At 47.8% G+C, this 19,337-nt stretch overlaps 1 protein-coding gene across 1 annotated transcript in view; it reads left to right on the forward strand.

Moving 5' to 3' along the window:
• Positions 1 to 442: 442 nt before the first annotated feature.
• LOC311239781 (voltage-dependent calcium channel gamma-1 subunit-like) overlaps positions 443 to 19,337 on the forward strand; it is a gene marked incomplete at both ends in the record, with an annotated part of 206,739 nt that continues 187,844 nt past the window's right edge. Inside the window, one exon of the mRNA XM_084328217.1 lies at positions 443 to 683. Coding sequence (XP_084184343.1) covers positions 443 to 683 — 241 coding nt within the window. The remainder of the gene's footprint in view (positions 684 to 19,337) is intronic.

Here is a 19,337-nt window from a genome sequence, read left to right on the forward strand (position 1 = left end):
GAGAGAGAGAGAGAGAGAGAGAGAGAGATAGAAACTAGGGCACCGTTATCTGGCTCCCCTTTTTCTTTTTACCAACCAGACCACCAGGCAGAGCGAGAAAGAAAGAAAGAAAGAAAGAGAAAGAAACAGCTGTGGACGGGAGGACAGGAGCGAGGCGAGGACACCAGAACACCAGCTGTGGAGAAGAACAGGAGAACTACCTGAAGTCAACATCCTGGAGGACATTAAAGGCATAACCAGCGCAACCTTGAATTCCTTCCTTCAAAACTGTTGAAGACCACGCACTTCTTCTTACTCACACATACATCTCGCGCACCTCTACCTCACACATCCATACACACACACACACACACACACACACACACACACACACACACACACACACACACACACACACACACACACACACACACACACACACACACACACACAAACGCACACCATGTTTGAGGAGCAGGCGACCAAAGTGAAGATCACATCCGTGGTGATCTTGGTGGGGATGGCGTCTATGCTGGCGGCGGTGGTAACCGACCACTGGGCCGTGCTGAGTCCTCGGGTGGAGCAGCTGAACACCACCTGCCAGGCGGCCCACTTTGGCCTCTGGAGGCTTTGCAAGAAGACCATCTACATCGTGGAGGCGGACCCCGAGGGCCATGGCTGCGGCCCCATCACCTTACCCGGAGGTACAGAGCTCAAAGTCACTCGGTCACTCCATCTCATCTCTTAGAGAGAGAGAGAGAGAGAGAGAGAGAAGAGAGACAAGCTGGTATTACTGCCATCAGACATGGTTGAGTACAGACATGCCTGGAAGGTCTTTTTAACCATCTGTTTGTCTGATATGCGTATTTGGCCCGAGTTTGTTGGCTCTGCTAGCTGTCTCGGTTCGGAAAATGTATTTCCTGGGGGTACATTAAGGCTAACGTGACTTCTTTTGTATTTTTTAAGATGTATCTATATACAATATATACACATTCTACACCATTTACAACATTCTGTGTAGTCAACTCAACTGGCTATGGTTGAAAGCAACACAACTATAAAAGAAGGAAGGATCATTACGTCCAGGGTTTGGACATTAACTTTTTGGCTCACTAGCCACTGTGGCTAGTGGTTTTCCAAAGTCACTAGCCACTCAGCATTTTCACCAGCCAAAAATCACCACACTAAATAATTTTTTCATCAATACGTTCCCATTTTATAGCGTGATGATGAATAGGTTTAAAATCAAAATGCATATGATCGGTATCATGTTCCACCATGAATGCATGAAACGGGGGGGCGGGGGACATTGTTTCTGATTATTGATTACCAATAACGGCATTCGTTATTGTAGCATCATACACTGATGTGTCATGATGTCATGTATGTTGTGTATGTCATAAATGTCACTATAAATTGAAAATGGGGGACCCTGATGTAAACAAGACAAACGTCTTTCTCTGGTCTGCATCCCCTTAACAATTGTGTGTATTGAGCCGTACTGTATTGTACCCATTCTGCAATCTGTTAAATAAAGTTTTCATTCATTCATCGGCTGGTTGGCTATGCTAACAAGGCCTGATCAGCATGAAATCGTTCTTACCTGTGGCCGGTTGGATCCCAAAAAGGATTTCCCAGTTATTGATCGCCATCTGGTAGATCGATATGTCCATTGGCTGATGCTATATTCCTTTACTGCATACTGAATTCGGCGTCGCAAAAGGTATTCCATGCGATCTGATGAAGGCATAGCTTCACGCTAACAGAAAAAGTAGGCCTGAATGAAAAAAATTTACATCTGGTCTGAAAACAAGGAGTACTCCATTCTCGAGACAGCACCACTACCAGGATCTGGCCGGTAATGCACTTTTCCGAATTGTTGTGGGAGTTGTAGTATTATGTACTATCACTTGGATTGACTTAATTATTTTTTTCATAGAAAAAAAGTCACCGGCCACTGTGGCCGGTAGAATGACAGAGTTATCGGCCACAGCCGAATTCTACCAGCATTTGGCCGGTGGTCAGGTGTTAATGTCAAGCCCTGATTACGTCACTGTGTAGCAAGTGTGGGGATTTTCAGTTCAGCCAATAGTGAATTAAATGGGATCAGCCATCTCCTCGTTTATGACCTTGGTTATTTAAACAGGTTATTACCTCAGATGTCAGAATCATCAGCAATTTGTTGAATTGTTAACTAGCTAACATTTGATATATTGGTTGATGTATATTTCCTCAGATAGCTTGTCTATATTACATTCGACTACAGGCTTCAATAGAACTGGCACCAAAGTCTGGCACCAAGCAGAGCATAGAACGCTGGTCTTCTGACGTAATGACCCTTACTTCTTTCCTTGGTTGAAAGAACTACAAAATATATATAATATATACAAAATATAATATGTGACGTTGATAGTCTCTCACCATTCCATACTTTCATTAGGTTCCTCTGCAGCTAGAGTGCTTTCCACTTTTCACAGCATCCCAGCTTTTTCACTGTTCGCTCACAATTCTCACCATTTTAACACGAATAAGCACAGGAAATAATAGTTTTTCCAGGTGTACGATCTCTCCCATATTGGATTAGATATTTTGGGAACTGGCGACTGGCAAAGCTATTGAGTGGTACAATTCGAGGATAGAATTCGGAGAAAACATTCCAAAATCACTTAGGCCTGCACCTGAAAGAGTAAAAAGAAATAAAACAAGCCCTTTTTGGTTGAAATGAGGAGAATCCTTGTGGGACTGACTGGGTGAGGGTGTCAGAGACAGTATGCAGGTGGAGTATAACAGAAGCACACTCTCAGTAAGTGGTGCGAGCAGGCTTGGTCGACAGTGGCTCGGGAGGTAGAGCAGTCGTCTGGCAATCCGGTTCCCGGTTTGATTCCTGCTCCTCCCGGGCAGCGTGTCGATGTGTCCTTGAGCAAGACACTTAACCCCTAATTGCTCCCGATGAGCAGGTTGGCACCTTGCATGGTTGCCTCCGCCATCGGTGTGTGAATGTGTGAGTGAATGGGTAAAATGTGAGTAACAAATTGTAAAGCGCTATATAAAAAAGCAGCCATTTTGGTCAGCCATGTTATAATCTCTCTCTTTCTCTCTCTCTCTCTCACTCTTTCTCGCTCGCTCTCTCCCACTCTCTCTCTCTGTCTCTCTCTTTCTCACACACATACAGTATGTGTGCATGCACACCGTCTCTCACATAACTCCTGCATGCATGCACAGACCTTAGACTAATTTACAGCAGAAATGCATCCCTGTGCGTGCGTGCACACACACACACACACACACACACACACACACACACACACACACACACATACACACACACACACACACACACACACGCACACACGCACACACACGCACACACGCAAGGTAGTGTGTTTTTTGGCTGTGTGTCTGAGGCCAGGGTGTATCGCACTCAGCCTTGTCCTGAACCATCATTATGTTCCACAGCGGAAACAGCTAAGCAGACTGCCAATTAAAAGTGCTCAAAACAGCTGAAGTCAAGTGCATAATGGCAGGGTATCACAGTTAACATGAGGATAACAGGATTCTGTCGAGCTGGATGCTGAAATATAACCTCAGAATCTCTTTCTTCATTCCATCTGTCTGACAAAATTGACTGCGGACCTTGAGTTTCCCTTGGATCAAACCAGATGCCGGAGGTACATGTCGACTAGGCTTTTCTTTACCCTGATGCTTCGACTGTGAAATCTACTGCTGTTCTCAAAAGCAAAACAGGGCTGTTGTTGTGACAAGCGCTGTCAGACCGGTCGTGTGGTCGTCTTGCCAGAAGGGACGACACAATGACATCCGTTGTCACCTGAATAGAACTCCAGGTGTGGGATATCAAGAGTCAAGAGTCACTTTATTGTCCCATCAGCTGGGAAATTTGTCTTGGGTTTACACCCACACTACAGCCACAGACACATACAGACATGACACAACACAACTGACTCCAAACAGAGGAGATAAACAATGTAAAATATACAGTAAAGTACCTGCACAGCAGGATGTCTGGCAACACCACATATATAGAATAGTATACCCAAATATCGGTTATCGAATATCGATAATATAACAACCAAATATCAGTCATTCGATAATTGATGGCCATTTATCTGGCACTATTTAAAAGTTTAACTGAGATCGGGATAAAGGAGTTTTTAAACCTATTTAATCTAGAGCGTGGGACTCTAAACCTCCTCCCAGAGGGCAGTAGCTCATACTCGGCATGTAAAACATGGGAGGGGTCCGAGACAATTCTATTGGCTTGCTTTAGAGTAGCCTGTTCAAAAATAGACTGCAGGGATGGGTGACCTTTCACCCCTATGATCTTCCATGCAGTCTGCATCAGACGGACCAGTTTGGACTTTAGTTGTACAGACAGGTTACCAAACCAAGCTGTAATACCGTATCTGATGAGACTCTCTAATACAGACTGATAAAAAAGTAACATACATTTTTGATCTACACCATGAACTCTAAGGCGGCATAGAAAGTGCAGTCGTTGTAGTCTGCTACACAGGCTGTCTACATGGGTGTTCTGATGGGTGTGGGACATAGCTGATAGGACCTTGTCCCGGTTAACTGTCCGCTGCATGTTTTCTAGTGTTTCTAGGATTTCTAGCACCTGAATCCAATGCTGGCATATGTTGCTTTCAGATGTGATTATTTTCAGATCATAACAATGGTCTGAACTTACTGATTTCAGATCAGTTTCCCGACCAGCTTGGTGTTTCTTTGCATGAATTATGTGCTCCAGGTGTCTCCTTTTCGCATTCTTTCAGATCTCTGCAATATACGTTTTGCTACATGAAAGGCGTGGGATTCACAAATCACGTCGCATCTATTCTCTGTGATGATTCTATCCTGTGCCGTAAGAGTAGTTTGATGTGGGGCAACAGTGGCTCAGGAGGTAGAGCAGTCATCTGGTAATCGGAAGGTTCCCGGTTCGATTCCCGCTCCTCCCAGGCAGCATGTCGAAGTGTCCTTGAGCAAATCACTTAACCCCTAATTGCTCCTGATAAGCAGGTTGGCACCTTGAAAGAGAAACATACTGGTCTACACACATAATTTTATAGTAGGGGTGACAGTAGCTCAGTGGGTAGAGCAGTCGTCTAGTAATCCGGAGGTTCCCCGTTCGATTCCAGCTCCTCCTGCCAACATGTCAAAGTGTCCTTGAGCAAGACACCCCTAACTGCTCCCGATGAGCAGGTTGGCACATTGCTCTGCCATCAGTGAGTGAATGGCTGAATGTGAAGCATAAGTTGTATATAAATGCAGTCCCTTTCCAAGTAAGATGCCGGAGGGTCTGCGGATAATTATGTGTTTTGTTTCTCAAAGAATTTATCAGTCTGTACACAAACTGTACTTTCTGACATTCAGGTGGAGTCTGGGGAATGTCCAACACTGACATTCCACCTGCACTTGCATCGATTGGTGACTAAACCTGGTTATTCCGTCTCACGATATTCACAGTGGATTTCAGTTTTACTCTGAACAAACGATGGCAGAGAGGGTCTGTAAAATGAATGTAGCAATCACAAACTGTACTTTCCGACATTCAAGCTGTTTTCATCATATGTACAACACTCACGGTATCAAGCATCGATTGGTAACTAAACTCCACACCTCTCACAATATCATACAGTAGGCTTCAGTGTTCCTTTGATCAAACAAGATGCTGGACAGCCTCTCTGGGTAATGATGTGTCTTTTTCAAAGAGCTTTTTCAGCTGGAAACTGTCCCTTTCTCGTGTTACTGTACCACTGAGTCTGGTACCATACTGACATCCACCTCTGAGCGCATTGATTAGCTGTTCTGACCTCACCTGTACAACTTGAGATGTAACCTCTCTCTATCTCTGTCTCACAACGTTACAGTGAATCCATCAAGCTTCACTTTGATCAAACAAGATGTCGGATGGCCCGGATAATGATGTGTCTCTAAAAAAAAGAAACACATGCAAAAACTTACCAATTGAACTATCTGTATGTTACAGCTAGGTATGTGATTAGTAAAATAGGGAGGTGTAGCCTGACGTCACTTTAGTTTCCTGAGCATATAGGGATTTATCATTGGGAAAATGTATTATCATTTATTGTAATGATCACTAACATTATTGTTTTTGGTTGAAATAAAATGATACGTAATAATTTTACAATTAATTGCTCATTGTTTCATGTTGAGCTATAGATTGTGGATGAATACACACAGAAAGGTACACCATGCCAATGTTCATGCTTTATTTGTTTTAAACAAGACGATTTAGAAATGTGTTTCAAGCGAGGTGGACCGGCCGGAAACAACAATGACGTAACCACTACACCTCCCTATACTGAAAGTTTGAAACATTGATTACTGGCTAGACTCTCTCCCTTACCTTTCAGCTCTGTTTGAATTGACTCAGCCTAGCGGTAAACAGCATCCAGCTATAGCCTCTGGCTGTGTGCGTGCCCGGCAGCCTAACAGAGAGATTTGGCTGCCTTCATCATCGACAGATCACACCCCCCACCACCCCACCACCCGCAGTCTCTGGTGCCAGAGGATCGGTACAGGCCTTAATGAAGTGTGGCTCCCAGCTTCACCTCGTAAGAGTACAGCTGAGAGACTACTGGGAGAGAGAGAGAGAGAGAGAGAGAGAGAGAGAGAGAGAGAGAGAGAGAGAGAGAGAGAGAGAGAGAGAGAGAGAGAGAGAGAGAGAGAGATACAGGCAGGGAGAGGTGGCAACTGTCATGTGCACTTTAGACATGGATAGAATCTCCGCTCGACATGAATCTCCTCTCACATCAAGGTGATGATAAAATCCTGTGAACACTTTCCCAGTCGACTCACTCTTGTGCCCCCGTAACAAGTTAGCAGAGTTATAATGCTAAGCAGGAAAGTGTTTCAAGGCCATATCATTTTTAATATAAAAAAAAATATTCTTTTCAGGAAGAGCACTAAGAGCATAACCTCAATATATCTGTAAAAGATTACAAATATTTCCGAATTTTAACCACTTATCTTCCCGTTTGTTTGATAGTAAATCCCTTTTTATGACAAAAAAAATGCAGAAATACAAGCTTTTGACAACATGGAGGTATAAGTAATTTAATATAAAACGCTAAACACCATATATATATAGATTCATGGTAATATGCAGGTCATGATTTGATACTGACTATTTTGGAACATTCTAGAATTTTCTATTTTCTTTTTTTTACTTGAAGGCTATGAGTCATAATGGAATATACTGGAATACACTGGATTGATATTGTTCTATGACACGAGGAATGTACTGGAGCATTACAACAACAATCTGCAAGTCATGAGCGGCTGACAGCATTCTGGAATACAATGCCTTTTTCAATGATGGCCCTGGAAAATAACAAAGATATTTACATTTTACATTTACATTTAGTCATTTAGCTGACGCTTTTATCCAAAGCGACTTACAAGTTCTGTGCGACAAGACAGCAAGAAGGGTATAACTCTATCAGCTGAGTAACAATGTTCATCAAAGTGTTGCGTGTTACAGTGTAGGTTAGTTTATTAGGACAAGTGCATGACATTAAGGTTAGTCGGGGTTCGATTTTTTTTTTTTTTTTTTTTTATCATTTCAGATAATGGTTGAAGAAGTGAGTCTTTAGTCGACGGCGAAAGATTGGACGGGATTCGGCTGTCCTAACTGGGATGGGTAGTTCATTCCACCATTGTGGGGCAAGGACTGAGAATAGGCGGCTTCTTTTTGATGACCCTCCGGGAGCTTGGATAGGAGTAGATCTGAGGCGGCCAGAAGATGCAGAGCGTAGGGGTCTTGAGGGTGTGTAGTTAGAGACCATTGACCGGAGGTAGGCGGGAGCGGTTCCCTTTGCCGCACGGTATGCTAGGTCGAGGGCCTTGAAGCGGATACGTGCAGCAATGGGGAGCCAGTGCAGGTCCCTAAGAAGTGGGGTGACATGGGCCGACTTCGGTAGGTTTGAGATCAGGCGGGCCGCTGCATTTTGAATGAGTTGAAGAGGCTTGGTGGCAGTGGCCGGGAGGCCAGCTAGCAGTGCGTTGCAGTAGTCGAGGCGGGAGATGACTGTTGATTGGACGAGGAGTTGGGTGGCTTCTTTTGTCAGGAAGGGGCGTATCCTTCTGACGTTGCTCAGGAGGAATCTGCAGGTTCTGGTTGTCGCTGCGATGTGAGCAGAGAAGTTCAACTGGTCGTCGAGGACAACACCAAGGTTCTTGGCGGTCGGCGACGCGGTCACAGCTGCATTCTCGACTGTGATGGAGAGGTCGGTCAGGGGGGAGGATTTGGCCGGCAGGTGGAGCAATTCTGTTTTGCTTAGGTTCAGTTTGAGGTGGTTGGTCGTCATCCAGGCGGAGATGTCGGACAGACAGGCCGAGATCCGCTCAGAGACTTGGATATCTGAGGGAGGGAAGGAGAGGAAGAGTTGAGTATCATCGGCATAACAATGATATGAGAAGCCATGAGACGTGATAATGTTACCCAGTGATTTAGTGTAGAGGGAGAAGAGAAGGGGTCCTAGGACCGAGCCCTGGGGGACACCCGTCCGGAGGGGGCGGGTGGCCGACAGAGTCCCTCTCCATGACACTTGGTAGGAGCGGTCATTGAGGTATGATGTCAGCCATGTCAGCGCAGATCCAGCCACTCCCATTCCTGCGAGGGCCGCGAGGAGGATCTGATGGTTGACTGTGTCGAAGGCTGCAGATAGATCTAGGAGAATCAGGACAGAGGAGAGGCCTTTCGCTTTTGCTAAGTGAAGTGCCTCTGTGACCGCAATGAGGGCCGTTTCTGTGGAGTGGCCAGTCCCCAGATATGAGACTTGGTCATGAAATAGATGTGAAGAACAACGACCACCATAACAGATTAATGATCACTCTTGACGGGGGACGATCTGCATACAAGTATTTAAAAATCTCCTTGTTATTTAGATGTGTAAACATGCAAAGTTATTTAAAAAAAAGAAAAAAAAAGGGAAATTTTAAGTAGTTATTCCCTGACTTTATGGGTTTCGATATCTAATTCTAAACATCATTATTTCTTATTCTTTATTTCTTTATTCTGAAATGTTCTAACCAATACATGTTAGTAGAAGGTTTAAAAAAATAAATAAAAAGAGGTTTAAATGAGTGAAAGTTTAGGATAAATTGCTCATTCTGGGCTGACTGGAGGTGCAGTATAGGAAGAAGTTGTACGCGAAGGAGTTATCAAATAGGTACCTTGTACGGCTCTGTAAGGGTGGGGGGATCAGGGGTTTATTTGTATATATGTATGTTTTTATGCTCGGCTCTCAACGGGACCTCAATAGTAGGATGTAAATCCATTGTGAATTCGCACTCCAGAAGTATTACCAACAAATACAAAACAATATGTATAGATTATGGCTAGTTTGAATATAATTATCTGGAATACTGGGGGAATAAATAATCAACATAAACACAATAGCGTGCTCACATTGATGAAAAACAAACAGGTTGATGTGGCTCTTCTTTTTTTTTTTTTCTCCATTTTCCTCCGATTTTCTCCCATCCCAATGTTAGTCGTATGCCAATTCCCAGTCCCTTCCTGGTCGCTGCGCTTTACCCCCCACAGTCAGATCATTTGGGAGAGTGGAGGCTACCACGTGCTTCCTCCGACACACGTCCAGCCAATCACCGCTTCTTTTCACCTGGCAGCGCGGATTCTCATTGAGAGGGCGTAGCGTGTGGGAGGACCACACTATCCCCCTCACGTCCAATCCGCGCTTAGCAGGCGCCCCGACCGAACTGTAGGAGTCGCTGTTTACAACGACCCGGACCCACCCCGCCAGCTTCTCCCACCCTCTGATACAGCCAATTGTATCAGTGCAGACGGCCAGCCAAGCTGGTGACAACCCCGGAGCTGTGAGCTGGATTCGAACAGGCGAACCAAGCTCACAGCTCCGGGGCTGGTGACGAACGCAATCTCCGCTCGACCACCTAACCGCCTGATGTGGCTCTTCTAAGCGAAACGCACATTTTAGTGGAAGACAAAGCTACGTTAGCGGACAACATATACCATAACATTAGTCACTCTTCCTTTGGAACGAGAACCCGTGGAGTTGCTATAGTCGTGAAATGGAAATTGAATATTGAATTGAAGGGAGTATGGTCTGATGCAGATGGTCGGATAACCATAGCTAATGTTACAAAGGATCAGATTAAACCGAATATATATATTTATTGATTGATATATATTGCATAGTATTTGTATATCGTTTGATATCCCTTGTATATTCCTTGTACATATACACGGAATATCCCTTTAGCCTAGTACAGACCATAATATTTCATTCTCCTATTGGACAGCGGTCCACAGGCGCCAGGGCCATGCCTCCAGAGTCAGGTTCAAGGCCACCGTCAAGACATGTCTGTACATGCCCGGCCTTGCCCAGGGATACGAGACAGAAATGAGGTTGGCACTAGATTGTTCGCCGTGCATATAAATATGGCGCAGGTGAATACAGAAGTAGAGTTACCCAATAAGTTGAAGCCTCACCCACGGTACAACGTGCGGTGAAGTATGGCCTGTTTGGCCCCAAATAGAGCATTGAGACCGCGTGCGAATTAATAACTGAATTGTCAGAGTTTGGCGCTATACCGTCGAGTGCGACATATTTCTATTAAGTCAGTAATAGTCTATTTGTGTATAGTGTATCGTGCGGCTAAAGTTCTACAGTGACCAGCATCACCAACGCTTCCTCGTACCAGCTAGAGTGCTTATCCAGGCTGGGCTGCTTTCATGGCGCTTTCACCCGAGGAGACCTAGACGAGAACCGTGTGGACATGTACACTGGATTATATTTGTTTTGGTCCTGTGATTTATGGAGCGGAGAATCGCCGACGCCTACATGTGTGGGATTTACCCTGTGAGGAGCCACGTCGAGTCTGCGCCTCAGAGAGCCTGAGGCCGGCTAGCTTTCTTCACTGTGGAGCTACAGTCTACGGAGAACAGCTGTATTCGTCTGTGGATCAAGAGACTATTGCACCGTCTCCTGTACATGGAGTCTCCTTAGTCATCGTTGACCAGACTCTCTACTACCGACATATCCTCTACCCCTGCTGGCTTACAACCGGGGGGACCCTTCCAGTATCTCCCGCTATATATTACTAGTGTACCATAGATATAATTCCCTAAGATTCAGGTTGTATAATTACCTCCTGCGTAACCAGAGAATGGACATTCATTATTGATTTGCCTATGCACATTCCTTTGCCTTATAAGCGCATCCAAAGTAAAATAGAGAAGTATATTATGTACCTTTTGCTGCAATAAATACTTAATTACCACTTTGTGTGGAACCGATTTATTGTGGGAAGTGTTCATCATATTTATATATCATGTACTGTATGGCCAGTAATTAAAGTACATAAAGCGGTAGTGGTTTAATGATACCATACTTATCAATACAGTCAGGGAATTGTACCCCTCAGTTACAATTGGTCCTTCGAGCCGGAGGGTAACTAGTGTAATATTAATATAGTGGTATTAATATTGACATGGCCTATGATGAACACTCCACAAAACGGTTCTCCTAAAGTAGATCGCCCGCAGCGTAGACGGCAGACACCTCAGTACTTAGAGGATTACGTTGCCAATATACTACCTAGCTTTCTACAGACGGTAAACGCGGAAAAAGTAGATAGTAAAATTATGTCCGACCCTATCGACCAGGCTACCCCGCCAATAGAGGCCCTAGTGGGTTCTAACGTAACTGACCAAGCTCACGGTAGGGACCAGGAGGGACCCGACATGACTTTACCCCCCGCCAAGACCGAAGAAGTAGTCCCCGGAGAGCTCCAGGATAAAGACAGCCCTCCAGGGATGGAACTCTACCCGCTACAAGAAGAGGAGAGCACCCCGGAGATGGATCTCCAGGACTCGCCACAGGAGAACAGATCTCCAACGAGTACTGCCAGGAGCGGATCACCTCAACCAGCGTCTTCCCCCAGCGAGGGGGACAAGATGCTGGCACAGGCATTCCTCGCCAGCCTAGCAGCCTCAACAGAGCGCGATCGACTCCAAGCACAGACGCTTAGTGAGCGCGAACATTCTTCCATGGAAAGAGAACGCCTTCAGGCGCAGCAATGGAGCGACGAAGATCGTATACGTCTAGAGATTAGACGCCTTCAGACGGAAGAGAATATGGTAAGGGACCGGGCCGAAGCCCAGCGCGCCGCCGCCGAAGCCCAGCGCGCCGCTGCCGGTGCCCAAAGAGAAGCAGAGCGCGACCTCGCTCTCACCAAGCGCGAAGCCGAGCGCGACCGATTACAAGCGCAGATAATGGAGCAGCTGATCACCAGGGCAACACCCCCTCCCTCCGCACGGGGTTCCAGGGCCTCGTCAAGACAAGGGTCAAGGGCACCCTCCCCTACCCGATCAAGCGACCCTGAGCCCGACCACCAGAGAGAGCCTATACCCCCCTCCGAACCCCTTCCCCGACCGGTCCAAGTGAGACCCAGCTACAAGGAAGAAACGGTATACACCGCGGAGAGGCTAAATAGACGACTACAGGATCTAGAGGACCTGCCAGAGGAAGAAGAAGAGGGAGAGGAGGAGAGTCAAGCCCGACAGCAGCACAGTACTCCACAGGACCAGGAGGTCCAGTACAGCCCAGGCTCTACCCCCGCGGCTCTGCGCTACAGACCCCCGACTCAATTCACGGGTGAGCTTGACGCACGACCAGCCCCGAGGAACAGCACCTGGATACGTGGGCCATGGTACCCAGCAGGTACCAGCCCACCAAGAGGCGTAAGAGGAGACTCGCCTAGGAGGCCTCTCTTCCAACGCTCACCGATGTGCCAGCCATCCATGGCATCATACATTGGCACACCGACGTTTCCGGACTTCACCCACGAGAACAGAGCACAGTACACGGAGCTACGAATGTGCTTAGAGACAATGATGTCCGATGTAGCTGATGAACCGTACAAGTATGCTATCCTACTGAAGCACCTCAAGGTGCCCCGAGCGCACAATATAGCGCTGGCCTATGCCACCTCTACTACCCCATACACAGCGGCTCTAGCAGCACTCGACCAAAGATATGGACGCATATGGGACTACGTAATACAAGAGATAAGGCATATTGACCGCCTACCCCCAGCCACAGACAATCGCTCACTAGATGACCTGTCTATCAAGGTACAATCCCTGGTAGGGATGCTGGGGGCGCAAAGAGAAAAGGGTATGCACGAACTGTACGCAAACTCTAATGTCGAGAGGATTTTAGAGAAGCTTCCGCCCGCCCGACAAGAGCGCTTCAGGCGGCAAAGAGACCACCGTGATCCTAACGGTCCCGAGCCATCCCTCCTAGACCTAGCCGACTTCCTGGCGAGAGAAGTCAACAGCCTACGGTTGGATACGTTCATGCGGAGCACACCAAGCTCCAGAGAGGGACCTAGGAGAGCAAACGATGGCCGAAGATTGGTGACCGTCATGCACCAATCAGAATCAGTACCGAGCAGCAAGAACCACAGTACCCCCTCGATGAAAGAGAAGTGGAAGATGGTGTGCCCGTACTGCGAAAGGGAACACTGGTTGTCACAATGTGACACATTCAAGAAGATGACCGCCGACGAGGTGAGTCAATGGATAAAGTCCAACCGACGCTGTTACCGATGTGCGCGCAGTCACATGGCAGCCGATTGCCGCTTAAAGAAGAGGTGTAATCGGTGTGACGGAGCCCACCTAGATGTCCTACACGACAGTAACAGAAGAAAGCCTGCACCCTCAAGCAGCACAAAGGCAAGTGTTATGTACATTGACCCCGCCAGCAGCGGGGGCGCCCGGGTGCTCTTAAAGGTGGTCCGCGTAACACTGAGTTACCAAGATAAGGTCATGGACACTTACGCCGTCCTTGACGACGGGTCAGAGAAGACCCTTCTCCTCGCGTCCGCTGCGGCCCAGCTGGGGCTGCGGGGGAGCAAAAACCAGATGACGATTCGGACAATAAGAAGAGATCTAAAGACGATAAAGGGCGAGAATGTCTCCTTCACTATCGCAGCAAGCGGGCAGCCAGAGAGACGGTATAGGATTACTAACGCTTTCACCAGCCAAGAAATAGGCCTGTCGCAGTACACCTACCCCATCGCCAAGCTGATGGATAAATATGTGCACCTGCGTCAACTACCTATACCGCTCATAGACGGTGCCACCCCGACCCTGCTGATAGGCTCCGACCATGCAGACCTCATCGTCCCGATTGACCGGGTCCACACAGGGCCCAGAGGCTGTCCTGCAGCAGTCGAGACCCGCCTAGGATGGACATTACAAGGCCCCCTCGCTAAGTCTCTTAACCGAACAGCAGCCACTAACTGCCTCCACTCCAGAGTGACAGAAGAAGACACCACCCTCCTACAGCATGTCGAGAGGCTATGGACACTAGAGACAATGCCCTTTAAGAACGAAAAGAAAGACATTCGTTCCAAGGAAGACATTTACGCTATAGCCCTCCTCGAGCAGGGGACAAAGAGAGTCAAAGTCAACGGAGTGATGAGATACGCAACTCCACTCCTGAGGCGAGAGGGTATGCCTACCTTCCACGCCCCAAAAGAAGCGACGGAGCGGTATCTATTGAACACAGAGCGGCGCCTAGCCAGAGACCCCGCTCAAGAGACGGTGTACCGCGCTGAGATTAACAAGCTAATCACAGCGGGACACATAAAGAAAATTGACATTAAAGAGGCCGATCAGACGACCGAATCATGGTACGTGCCGCACCACAAAGTCCACCACAACGGCAAGGATCGTATTGTGTTCAACTGCAGCTACCAGATCGGATCACAAAATCTGAATAAAGAGCTCTTGCCCGGCCCAACACTCGGCCCCTCTCTACTAGGCGTGTTACTACGTTTCCGCCAAGACAAGGTGGCCATCAGCGGCGACATCAAAGGGATGTTCCTGCAGGTGAGACTAGTGGAGGAGGACAAGCCCCTGCTGCGGTTCCTATGGAGAGAGAGGATCGGGGATGAGCAACCAGCCATCTATCAATGGGAAGTCCTCCCTTTCGGAACCACATGCAGCCCATGCTGTGCTACGTTTGCACTGCAAAAGCACGTCGCAGAGGACCCAGCAGCTGATGAAGAGGTCCGACAAAGTGTAGGAAATAGTTTCTACGTGGACAACTGTCTGCAAAGCGTCTCGACGCCAGAAGAAGCCGAGGCCCTTCTACTCAAGCTCCGCGCCTCCCTGATCAAAGGCGGCTTTGATCTCAGGCAGTGGGCCAGCAGCGACCCGCAAGTATTGCGCAGCCTCTCCCCCGAGGACGAGGCAGCAAGCAGCGAGACCTGGATGGCGACCATCCCAGGAGAAGCCCAAGAAATTACATTAGGACTAGTCTGGCGCTTCAAAACAGACTCGCTCCATTATAAACACACACCCCTGACCAAGGAGCAGGGAAGGTCGACTGCACTACCGACCACCAGACGGAGTGTATACAGAACACTCGCCAGACAATATGACCCGTTGGGATGTATTCTACCTTACACCACCAGGGCAAAGATGATTGTAAGAGCGTTATGGGACAAGGACCAGGGCTGGGACGACCCCATACCCGAACACCTTGCATCCACATGGAGAGAGTGGGAGACGGAACTCAGCTCACTCCCAGGTGTCAACATACGCCGCAGCTACTTCCCACCCACAGTGAGGCCGGAGACGTGCCAGATGGACCTGCACGTCTTCAGCGACGCCTCCGAAGTAGCCTACGGTTCGGTGGCCTACTTGCGTGCCCGAGAGGAGGGAGGAGAAATACATACTGCTTTCATCCTGGCTCGCTCAAGAATAGCCCCACGAAAGCAACAATCTATCCCGCGTCTAGAGCTCTGCGCAGCCCTAGCAGGAGCGCAACTCGCCACGTTAATCCAACGTGAACTCACCATTCCGGTGCAAAGAACAATCTTGTGGTCAGACTCCACGACAGTACTCACATGGATCCGGTCTGATTCGTGCAGATACAAGGTCTTCGTGGGAGTCAGAGTCACAGAGATTCAAGATTTAACAGAAGTAGCAAGCTGGAGGTATGTGGACACAAAACACAACCCAGCTGACGTCATCACCCGGGGAATGTCCCTGGATGACCTCACCCGTCACAACCTATACAGTGACGGGCCAGAGTTCCTCAAGCTCCCGGAAGAAGAGTGGCCTACACCCACCCCACGGGAAGCGAGTAAAGAGGAGGCCGAAAACAAGAAATCTATGTTCTGTGGATTGAACACACTCGTCTCCACAGACCCCGACATAGACGATTGCCTCACCCTAGAGAGTGCGCAGCTAAAGACATTCCTGTGGCACCACCCAGAGGTTCAGCTCACTACTGACATTACAGCAGCTGACTACGAAGAAGCAGAATTTCTTCTACTACAACGAGCCCAGAGAGACTCGTTCCCCGATGAGCTAGACTGTCTACAGGGAGCAAAGCCCGTCCCATCAGACAGCAGACTGCTCCACCTAGCCTCCGAGAGCGACGCCCATGGTCTCATCAGAGTGGGTGGTCGTCTGCGGAGAGCTCCAGACCTACCGGATGACGTCAAGTACCTGATAGTCTTAAACAGCCGACACAAGGTCACAGAGCTGATCATAAAGAAATACGACGAGGATGTGCATCACGCCGGGGCAGAGAGAGTCTTCGCGGAGATCAGACGTCGTTATTGGATACTGCAAGGGAGAGAAGCAGTGCGGCGCTTCCAGCGAACCTGTCTAGACTGTCGTAAATGGCGAGCGCAGCCCAGTATACCCCGGATGGCTGACCTACCTCCCTGTCGCCTCCGACTCGGCGACAAGCCTTTTCACTCCACCGGTATGGACTGTTTCGGCCCGCTGTATATAAAGAAAGGAAGAGGAACCGAGAAGCGGTGGGGTATTGTATTCAAATGCATGACCACCCGAGCGATGCATATAGAACTCCTTCCAACCATGAGCACAGACTCATTCCTTATGGCCTTCCGAAGATTCACATCGCGGAAAGGCAAACCGTCTATATTATTGCCTGATCACGGGACAAACTTCAAAGGCGGAGAAAGAGAGCTGAGAGAGAGCTTCCAAGCTATGGGCCCAGAACTTAAGACCCACCTCGCTCCATCCCAGATTGACTTCCAGTTTAATCCCCCGAACGCACCTCACTTCGGTGGAACTTGGGAACGAGAAGTACGTTCAATAAAGACAGCCCTGTACGCCGTGCTTGGGGCCCAGACCGTGGCGGAAGAAGTCCTAATGACAGTCCTCACGGAGATCGAGGGAGTATTGAACTCAAAGCCCCTCGGTTACGTCTCAAGTGATGTAGCAGATGTCGACCCAGTCACCCCCAACACACTCTTGATGGTGCGGCTGGACCCCGCGCTACCACAGACAATGTACAGGCCTGAAGAAGCGAACGGCCGAAGAATGTGGAGGTACAGTCAAGTATTGGCTGACAAGTTTTGGAACAGCTTCCTACTCCACTATCTACCGTCTCTACAGACCCGCCAGAAATGGGTGAAAGAGAGAGACAATTTGACAGAAGGAACAGTCGTCATGATTATCGACCAGTCACTACCCCGAGCTATGTGGCCGGCTGGCCGCGTAAGCAAAGTGATCACCGGTGCCGACGGAAAGGTCCGAGCAGCCGAAGTGCTCGTCCAAGGACGGATCTACACCCGACCCGTGGCGAGGCTAATAGAACTGCCAAGGCTCCCCGATACTATCGATGACGACCATGACCCCATGACTTTGTGAACTGCCCGACCCCTCACAACAGACATTGAGTAGTGGACAGTGCGGTTAATCTCTCTCTGCTTAGCTAATTAGGTGGGACTAATTAGGAGGCGGCTGTTACAAAGGATCAGATTAAACCGAATATATATATTTATTGATTGATATATATTGCATAGTATTTGTATATCGTTTGATATCCCTTGTATATTCCTTGTACATATACACGGAATATCCCTTTAGCCTAGTACAGACCATAATATTTCATTCTCCTATTGGACAGCGGTCCACAGGCGCCAGGGCCATGCCTCCAGAGTCAGGTTCAAGGCCACCGTCAAGACATGTCTGTACATGCCCGGCCTTGCCCAGGGATACGAGACAGAAATGAGGTTGGCACTAGATTGTTCGCCGTGCATATAAATATGGCGCAGGTGAATACAGAAGTAGAGTTACCCAATAAGTTGAAGCCTCACCCACGATACAACGTGCGGTGAAGTATGGCCTGTTTGGCCCCAAATAGAGCATTGAGACCGCGTGCGAATTAATAACTGAATTGTCAGAGTTTGGCGCTATACCGTCGAGTGCGACATATTTCTATTAAGTCAGTAATAGTCTATTTGTGTATAGTGTATTGTGCGGCTAAAGTTCTACAGTGACCAGCATCACCAACGCTTCCTCGTACCAGCTAGAGTGCTTATCCAGGCTGGGCTGCTTTCATAGCGCTTTCACCCGAGGAGACCTAGACGAGAACCGTGTGGACATGTACACTGGATTATATTTGTTTTGGTCCTGTGATTTATGGAGCGGAGAATCGCCGACGCCTACATGTGTGGGATTTACCCTGTGAGGAGCCACGTCGAGTCTGCGCCTCAGAGAGCCTGAGGCCGGCTAGCTTTCTTCACTGTGGAGCTACAGTCTACGGAGAACAGCTGTATTCGTCTGTGGATCAAGAGACTATTGCACCGTCTCCTGTACTTGGAGTCTCCTTAGTCATCGTTGACCAGACTCTCTACTACCGACAGATCCTCTACCCCTGCTGGCTTACAACCGGGGGGACCCTTCCAGTATCTCCCGCTATATATTACTAGTGTACCATAGATATAATTCCCTAAGATTCAGGTTGTATAATTACCTCCTGCGTAACCAGAGAATGGACATTCATTATTGATTTGCCTACGCACATTCCTTTGCCTTATAAGCGCATCCAAAGTAAAATAGAGAAGTATATTATGTACCTTTTGCTGCAATAAATACTTAATTACCACTTTGTGTGGAACCGATTCATTGTGGGAAGTGTTCATCATATTTATATATCATGTACTGTATGGCCAGTAATTAAAGTACATAAAGCGGTAGTGGTTTAATGATACCATACTTATCAATACAGTCAGGGAATTGTACCCCTCAGTTACAGCTAAGATTGTACACAGGAATAGGAAAATAGCATTGGTAGCGGTATATGCCCCAAATCTATACGAAGCTAATTTCTACACTACACTTACCAGAACAATGTTAGACCTTCCAGAATACTCATTTATAATTGGTGCGGATTTTAATGCCATCTGGGATCCTGGGATGGATAAATCTTATCCCACCTTTTCCAACGAACAAAAAAATTCATCTAATGCGTTAAAGGATTGGTCGAAGAATA

Source organism: Notolepis coatsorum (genome assembly GCF_963971535.1).
Source record: "Notolepis coatsorum genome assembly, chromosome: 14".
Lineage (NCBI taxonomy): Eukaryota > Metazoa > Chordata > Actinopteri > Aulopiformes > Paralepididae > Notolepis > Notolepis coatsorum.